Below are 9,134 nucleotides of genomic sequence, written 5' to 3' on the forward strand. Positions count from 1 at the left end.
AAGAAAAAGCTCGGCGAATTCCAGGAAGGGATACCTCTCGAAGTGTCTTTCAGCGGCTAGGAGGTGATTCTCAACCAAAAGCTTTATCAAAAATATTTCGCAACCATGAAGTTTCTGAAGAGGCAGAAGATAAAGATGCCAAGAAGCCGAAAGAGAAGGGTGTAGAGCACTCTCAGTACGGCCATATGGGAAGAGAGGTCAGGAGGAGTGACATGATAACAAACCCTGTCAAAAAAGATAATCTTGCCCGCCTTGGGCGAAAATGGTATGTGGTTGGGAAGAATGGATAGCCCGTTAAGCAAATGGGAGCCTCCATGGTCAGAAGGGTTCAAAGGCAACACAAAGCCTACATGAATTCCTTAAAAACCCCTGCGACGTCGCAAGCCTCCAAAAATCAAAAGTTGGAGAAAACATCATCTGGGGGGAGTAGTCAGCTCCGCTGTAGGATTAAGAAGGAGGTGGAAATGGCATAGCAAGACGGAGGGCGAAGGAAACCATGTGCCACAAAGCCTACACCCTGGGAAATATAGAATCATGAGGAGAACTCAAGAGGATATGGTGATGGTGCCAACCCCCCGATGGAAGCCAGAACAGCCTATTTGTTTTGGAACTGTTTCACCTGAGAGAAAACAACCTTCTCTATCATCAGTGGATCCCTTCGGGGAAGTTCCAAAGCAAACACCATATTCAGGTGTGAATCAACTAGAGGGGGCACCAGATGCGATAGCGTGGTTGGATGAGTTCATGGACCAGATTGGGAGCAAGAAAGAAGAGCTGCCGGAGCCCAGCAACTTTCATATAAACATGGCGTATGTGCTATCCACCATGTTTAGTGCCCAACCAAATCAGCCCGCCACCATGGAAGGAGATTATGTGACAACTGAGCCAATGATGGCTCATGTCAGCGTAAAGGTAGCTGAAGAATGAGAATCGGGGGAAGCTGAATCATCTGAAGCTCCCAAGGATGGTCCTTCAAGGTTCTATACATACAAGATGGTGTTCAGCCGCCCGAGTATTTCACTTGCCAATCATCTGAAACCCATCTACGTTACAGCCCATGTGGAAGGAGTGCCTTTCAAAAGAGTTCTCATTGATGGAGGAGCGGTTGTTAACGTCTTACCAGCCAAACAAATGAAATGGTTGGGGAGAGGTACAGAGGATCTTATTCCTACAGACCTCACTGTTTCTAGTTTCTCAGGCGCTATCACCAAGACTCATAGGATACTGCCTTTGGAAGTAGATTTGGGGTCTAAACAGATCATGTTGGCATTCTTTGTAGTGGACTACACCTCCGCCTATGGAGCCTTACTCGGAAGAGATTGGATCCATTAAAGTTTTACTATACCCTCCACTCTACATCAACAAGTAGCTATTTATCATGAGGCAAGTGCAGAAGGGCCAAGCTTTTGGGAGATGGTAGAGGCCGAATCACGGCCATTTCTTCCCACGGCCAAGATGAAAGCAAAGAGGAATCTTGTCGAGAAGAATTGGAAAGGGCCATTCAAATGGCCGAGTGCATGTATGACCTAGATGGACCAGATGACTTGCCCGAAAGCTCAGAGATGGTCGAATTTTTATATGCAGAACCTGATAAACCACCACCAGAGGTCCAAGATCCTTTGGAAGTTATTGAGCTAGGAACAAAGGAGGATTCAAGACCAATTCAAATCAGTGGTTTATTGGAAAGCGAGGCTCGGGCAAAAATTATCTGTCTCTTGCAAGAATTCAGAGATTGCTTTGCGTGGCATTACAATGAGATGCCAGGTTTAGATGCAACCTTGGTGGAACACAAAATGCCCATCAAGGAAGGATATAAGCCGGTTAAGCAAGCACCACGAAGGATGTCGAAGGAGATAGAAGAGAAGGTCAAAGAAGAAATTGAGAGGCTAGTAAAAGCCGGATTTATCAGGCCAGCCAAATATGTGGAATGGTTAGCCAATATTGTACCTGTTTTAAAAGCTATAACAAAAGAAGTACGATGTTGTGTTGACTACAGAAATATTAATGGCGCTACACCTAAATATGAGTATCCCATGCCCATGGCAGATCTATCCATAGATGCAGTAGCAAAACACAAAGTCTTATCTTTTATGGATGGAAATGCCGGGTATAATTAGATAAAGATGGCTCATGAGGATATACATAAAACAGCTTTTAGATGCCCTGGGCATGTGGGGGCTTATGAATATCTGGTCATGCCATTCGGGCTCAAGAATGCTGGCCCAACCTACCAAAGGGCAATGAATGCCATCTTTCACGATCTGATTGGCCATAATATGGAGGTGTATATTGATGACATCGTGGTGAAATCCAAGACAGAAGAACAGCATCTGATAGACCTCAGGCAGGCGTTCACAAGAATGAGGATCCACAAATTGAAGATGAATCCAAAGAAGTGTGCGTTTGGGGTGAGAACGGGCAACTTCTTGGGATTCCTGGTTCATCAAAGAGGTGTAGAAGTGGATAAAAATAAAGCGCGGGCAATAATGGAGTCGCCTTCACCCACCAACAAAGTGCAACTCCAGAGGCTGCTGGGTAAGATTAATTTCCTAAGAAGATTCATTGCCAATCTAGCAGGCAAGATCCAGCCGCTGACTCCTTTACTAAGACTGAAGGATAAGGAGAATTTTGAGTGGGGACCACTGCACCAAGAGGCTTTCGATAGTATCAAAACTTATTTATCCTCTCCGCCAATGTTGGTACCACCTCAAAGGGGAAAACCCTTAAAGCTATATATTTCCGCTTCAAATAAATCAATCGGGAGTTTGCTAGCTCAAAATAATGAAGGAGGAAAAGAGCAGGCAGTTTACTACCTCAGTAGAATTCTGACCGAGGTAGAAACGAGATATTCCCCGGTGGAGAGATTGTGCTTAGCTTTGTATTTCACTGCCAATAAGCTGAGGCATTACATGTTACCTTGTCACGTGCACATCATTGCCAAAACAAATGTGATAAAGTACATGTTGTCAAAGCCAATGTTGACAGGAAGGATTAGGAAGTGGATTCTAGCATTATTTGAATTCAGCTTTCAGTATGTTCCCCAAAGGGCAGTCAAAGGCCAAGCAATTGCTGACTTCTTGGCGGAGCATTAAGAATCTCAAAATGAAATAATCAATATCCCGGGAACCCTGGAAGTTACGAGTGTTTGGATTCCGCCAAGTCAGGGGATCTCGGGTAAGGATGAGTGGATCCAGCAGGAGATAAGAAGAGTGGCTAGCCTGTGGATTACTCCTTGGAAGTTATATTTTGATGGCTCTTACACTCAGAAGGCTGCAGGAGCTGGAATTGTAATTATCAACCCTCAAGGAGTTCATCATTATTACTCATTTCTTCTAGATTATCAAGGGAATACCAATAACCGGGTAGAGTATGAGGCCTTAATAATTGGTTTGGAAATCTTAATGGATCTGGGGGCAACAGAGGTAGAGGTGTTTGGTGATTCAGAATTGGTAATAAACCAACTAAATGGGGAGTTCAAGTGCAGACATATTACCATGGCCGGATATTACTTGGCAGCCACACAATTGCTAAGTTATTGGAGTTTTGAAATATCGGTTAGTCATGTTCCCAGAGGAGCCAACCTAGCAGCCAACGAGATGGCGCAATTAGCTTCTGGCATGCCAATACAGGAAAGAAAATATGGGTTGGATGTCGAGATTCAAAGAAGAAATCTTCCTTCTATTTTGGAAAGAGGATTCAGCCTGGATGTAATGGTTCAGGAAACTGAGATAGAAGATTGGAGATCGCCCATCATCCATCATTTGAACGATCCCTCTTCACCCACCAGCAAGAAGAATAGACAGCAAGCAACTAAGTATGTCTTATAGGCGAAAGACCTACTAAGGAAGACTCCAGACGGATTATTATTGAAATGCTTAGGCTAAGAGGAATCCATGAGAGTGATGGCCGAAGTACATGAAACAGTATGTGGAGCACATCAGGCAGGGACAAAGATGAGGTGGTTACTTAGGCGATATGGTTATTTTTGGCCCGACATGGAAAAAGATTGCAAGTCCTATGCCCGATGGTGTGAAGAATGTCAAAGGCATGGTCCTCTCCAACATGTAACTTCAGTACCTTTAAATCTAGTGGTCAAGCCTTGGCCCTTCAGAGGATGGGCAATGGACTTTATCGGGCAGATCTACCCAGCTTCTAGCAAAGGGCACACCTTCATAATTGTAGCAACGGATTACTTTACCAAATGGGTATAAGCCTCGGCAGTGAAGTCTATAACCTCAGCTGCGGTCAAAAATTTTATTGAGACCAAGATCCTGTATAGATTTGGGGTGCCCGAAACCATAGTGACGGATTGCGGGCCATCTTTTATTTCAAAAGAAGTTGAAGAATTTGCAAGCAAATACAAAATAAAGATGATCCAGTCCAGTCCTTACTACCCGCAGTCAAATGGCCAGGCAGAATCCAACAAGATTTTGGTAAACATTATCAAAAGAATGGTAATAGATAGTCCGGAAAGGTGGCATGAAAAGCTGGGGAATACTTTGTGGGCATACAGAACTTCAAAAAGGGCAGGAACAGGGACAACTCCTTATGCTTTAACTTTTGGGCAAGATACAGTGCTTCCCATGGAGATCAATGTAAGTTCTGTCAGAATTCAAAATCATTTTGGGTTACATAGCAAAGAGTATGTCGAAGCCATGTGTCAAGGGATTGAAGACTTAGACGTAGCCCAAATTGAAGCCCTGAACCAGATTCAGGAAGGAAAGAAAGCTGTTGCCCGAGCTTATAACAAAAGGGTGAAAGTAAAGTCATTCAAGGAAGGAGATTTGGTGTGGAAGACGGTCCTTCCTTTGGGAGCTCAGCTTAGGGGCTTTGGAAAATGGAGCCCGACATGGGAAGGTCCTTTCATGATTAGTCAAGTTTTGGACAAAGGGGAATATTACTTGGCGAACCTCGAAGGGAATTGGCAGAAACATCCCATTAATGTTAAATTCTTGAAAAAGTATTGTCCTACATTATGGGATATTAGAGATTGTTATATTGAAGAGGATGCAAAATAAAGTAGGTTTCAAGATGTTAAAGTGCAGTGTACATTCATCAATCATTCAAGAATGCAAAAAGACACAGGATGGATAAGATCATGTTTATTTCATTTCGACAAATTGATGAAATTTACAAACAAATTCAATTTAATTCCGATGTGATGCATTCGACTCCTTCCAGGTGTAATGGCGTCTCAGCTGGTTTTCCGATGTCTTCATGGAAAGAATCCGATCAGGTGATCGGGTTGTGCGGCCAAGATAAGCTTGGTAGAGGGTCCCCAGGCAGAATCATCATCATGTGTGATGGTGAAGCCTGATTTATCATGACGACAAGCAGGAAGGCAAGTCATCATGAGGAAACCGCCTGACCAAGGGTGTTAGGGATAGCGGGGTGTTTGACCAAAGGTGTTGGGGATAGTAGTTATCTGATGAAAACTCTTTTTCTCACGAAAATGGAGTTTTAGGAAACCCCACTTCAATCTTGAAGAACTCATTTTTTCAGTTTTGGGAAGAAAACTAAGAAGGCAGAGGTATTCAAGATTGATAAACGCGAAGACTGCAGGAAGTTTGTTGGCTAGACAAAGGAAAATTCAAGCCTGAATTTATAAAGACCTCAGAGGATAACCCAAAGGTCGTGAGAAGAGCAAGAGACGCAGGATCATAGGCATCCTATCTAGGAAAACACGAGTTCCAAGAGCAGGTATACAAGCATGCGGATATTCAATCAATACTGGCGCCTGGAATTCCAGTCTGAATATTGATTGAAGGGGGTACTGTTTGGGTTAAAACTTAAACTTTGGGCTACGAAGGGAGTTGGCCCAACAAAGAAGAGGAAAGCCCGGAGACCAGCCCAAATCCAGAAGGCAGAAATGGCCTTTCCCGACTAGGTGCAGATCATTTACACCACTTGCTCACCCACCCAAGGGTTAAGTAGTATAGACCTGCCAGCTAATCAGCCCAAAAGTACTTTACAGTGGCAGTCCAAGTAAATAGCTGATGAGTCACTATCCTTCAAACCGCATTCGGGCAAGATTGTTGCTACAGGAGATCGAGTCAAAGCGTCTATAAAAAAGGAGAGAGGAATCAAAGTTAAAGACACTCAAACAACTAAACAAATACAAGCACAAACTCTGCTCAAAACCAGATTTACCTTCAAAACGAAGCTGTAGTCAGCCCAAGCCTTCATCCTTCTAGGGATAAACCTTTGTAATAGCTCTGCTACCTGGTCAAGAACCCGCCGTAGTATCGATTTCTTTTGTAAACTCATCTCCCTACCCCTTTTCTAAAAACTCTCAACCCCCTTGATAAACCACAAAGATAGGAAGTTGCAAGACGATCAACCTTGCCCGACCCTCTTTGTTTTTGTCTTTTCATTCATTAGCCTAGCAATATGTTGTATACTACAAGTTGTATTCAAGTTATTTCTAGTAATATGGCTATTAAAAGATTCTCTCAGCACTTGAATCCGATTTGAACATGTCTTCACAGTTCAAACCAGATCTAAGTTCTAAACCCTCGGGCATGTAAGATTTGATCATTCAAAAGTCCTTGGCCTCAAGGCATAAAAAAAAACCTTATGTGGACTTAACCCATCCACGACAAGCTTTGATAAACAAGAAGTCCGAAGTTACTTGGGGCGCAAGTAATCGATCTATCACCTAGTTTTATTTCTATTATATTATGATTACCATAGAACGTTGAGTATAGAATGAATTCTGATAGGAAGCCTCAATGCCTATCTCTAAGGCCCCACAAGGGCACCTATTTGGATTCATTTTGTCCTTCGGGCTAAAACGATAAATATAGAAGGAATTCTGATGGGAAGCCTCAAGGCCTATCTAAGGCCCCACAAAGGCACCTATTTGAGTTCATTCTGTCCTTCGAGTTCAGGTAATCAGAAGTATAATGGTTATAAGATTTATATAACCAATGAAACGAACCATATGTATATATTCAAATACTAAGTTAGTTATCAACAGGAAGCCTCAAGGCCTACACCTAAGGCCCTACAAAGGCACCTGTCATAACTAAAATGGTCTCTTGGGTATATATACAATTAAAATTCAACATCCGTTTTACATCTGCCATGCCGAAGATGGCAGTGGCACGCCTGAGCACTTAAAAGTTAATCTTGATTGTGAGCCTCAAGGCCTACACCTAAAGCCCTACAAAGGCACCTTTCAAAGTTAATTTTGTCCTTCTCTTTCAGCCTTGCCCGACAAGTCCGCCAGTGAAGCAGAAGCCTGATAGAAAAGTATCAATCGGCGTCAACCTCTCGGGGAGCTGTGTGCTCGTCGGCCAGAAAATATCCCCGACGGAAATTCCTGCCACGAACAGACTACAAGCTGAAGAAAGGAGACGAAATAGGACCTGCCCTACTAGAAGCAATCCAGAAATCAAGGCTTTCGATGATCATTTTCTCCAAAAACTATGCGTCTTCCACATGGTGTTTGATTGAACTTGTGCATGTACTCAAATGCAAAAAGAAATATGGTCAATGGTTGTACTTATTTTTTACGACATCAATCCATCAGATGTGCGAAAACAAAAGGGGAGTTATGCAGATGCATTTGCTGAACTGGAAAAAGGGGACAGTATGGGCAAGGTGCGCAAGTGGAGGAAAGCTTTGAGGACTGCAGCCAATTTTTCTGGGTTTGATAATTTAAACAAAAAAGGGTAAGTAACTATGGGCATGTTTGGTACTCTACTTGAATCTAACTTTTTAAACTAAAAAACAATTTTCAAATTTTAGGTCTTAAAAACTTATTTGGTAGGACTATTTTAAAAAACTGAACGCAAGACTAACTAAAAAATATAATATATTCTCTAAAAATATAAAATGTGAGTTTTTAGAGTTTTTAAATTTAAACTTAATCCTTTCTTTTCTCTCCCTCCTCCCCTCACTCCAAATCTCTCTCTCTCTTTCTCTCTCTTCTTCTTCTTTCTCTCTCCTCTTTTTTTATTTTTTTTTATTTTTTTATAATTTTTTTCCGTCTCTTCTCCAATCCGCTCTTCATTTTTTCGATTCTTTCTCTCTCATCTTCCTCTCTATCTCGTCTAATCCTCTCTCTTCTTTCTCTTTCCTTCAATCATCTCTCTTTCTTTCTTCCTCTTTCCTCTTTCTCTCTCTTGCGACCCCCTCTTTTTAGATTTTTTTGTCTAGTTGTAAGATTTAGAAATTTTAAATCGCAAACCAATTAAAATTTTTAGTCTTAAAAAAATTATTTTCAAGAAATATTCTTAAAAAATGTTATAAGAAATGATAAAAAATTTCAAATAGGAAACCAAACAGACCCTTTGTAACTTGTATCAATTTTTACTTGTGACTATTTCTTTTCAAATTTTTATTTTTAGTTTTTATAAGAAACGATATTCATTATATAGACCATCTCTAATTCTTGGGTTAAAACTTGTTTGAGGATTGCAACCAATCTTTCTGGGTTTGATTCTTCAAACAAAAAAGGTATCATTTGAATTGCATACTCTTTGCCGTCGAAAATCCAGAAATCCTTGGCCTTCAGAGTCAAAAACACACAAATTCCTGAAATTCCAACCCCTGAATTCCTCACGCGGCCCCAAAATTCCGACCCCTGAAACTCCGGCACTCCTTCCTCCCCCTCTTCCTACGAAGATTATTGCACGCCCTTCATGCAGAAGAAAACCCACAGATATTTCACCCAAATTCTTCAGAATTACACCAATATTTCACCGCAACTGTTCAGTTTGGCCAAATCAGCAGCGGATCATGCCTGCACCATGCCTGCATTTGTTCAGTTTTACCAAACACCAACGGCTTTATTTTACATCTTTTTACTCTCACGGCACAACAGAAGCAGCTTTTAAAAAAAAAAAAAAAAAGCCTAACAATACCAAACTAGCATTTAAACAATCCTTATAGATAGTGAAGGCATTACTTACTATATATTGCTTCTCATTCATACTAATATACTAATATTTTGCAAGACTGATGCCTATTTCATTGAGGAAGTAGTGGAAGATATTTCATCGAAATTGAAACGTAAAACATCATATGATTTAAAGGGCATGTTTGGAAAGTAAAGCCGCATTGAGCAAGTTGAATCCTTATTAAGCATTAATAATTGGCAAGGTGTTTGCACTTTAGGCATTTGGGGT

General features: G+C 41.5%; 2 protein-coding genes across 2 annotated transcripts; both read left to right on the forward strand.

Moving 5' to 3' along the window:
- Nucleotides 1–993: 993 nt before the first annotated feature.
- On the forward strand, nucleotides 994–1,332 carry LOC139188620 (uncharacterized). The gene has a single exon (XM_070806247.1). It carries the CDS (start codon nucleotides 994–996, stop codon nucleotides 1,330–1,332), a length of 339 nt encoding a protein of 112 aa, XP_070662348.1.
- Nucleotides 1,333–4,370: 3,038 nt separating this feature from the next.
- LOC139188621 (uncharacterized) lies at nucleotides 4,371–5,317 on the forward strand. Its single transcript, XM_070806248.1, has 2 exons — nucleotides 4,371–4,960; nucleotides 5,182–5,317. Exons 1-2 carry the CDS (start codon nucleotides 4,371–4,373, stop codon nucleotides 5,315–5,317), a joined length of 726 nt encoding a protein of 241 aa, XP_070662349.1.
- The last annotated feature ends 3,817 nt before the right edge of the window (nucleotides 5,318–9,134 follow it).

Source organism: Malus domestica, chromosome 10, assembly GCF_042453785.1.
Source record: "Malus domestica chromosome 10, GDT2T_hap1".
NCBI classification, from domain to species: domain Eukaryota; kingdom Viridiplantae; phylum Streptophyta; class Magnoliopsida; order Rosales; family Rosaceae; genus Malus; species Malus domestica.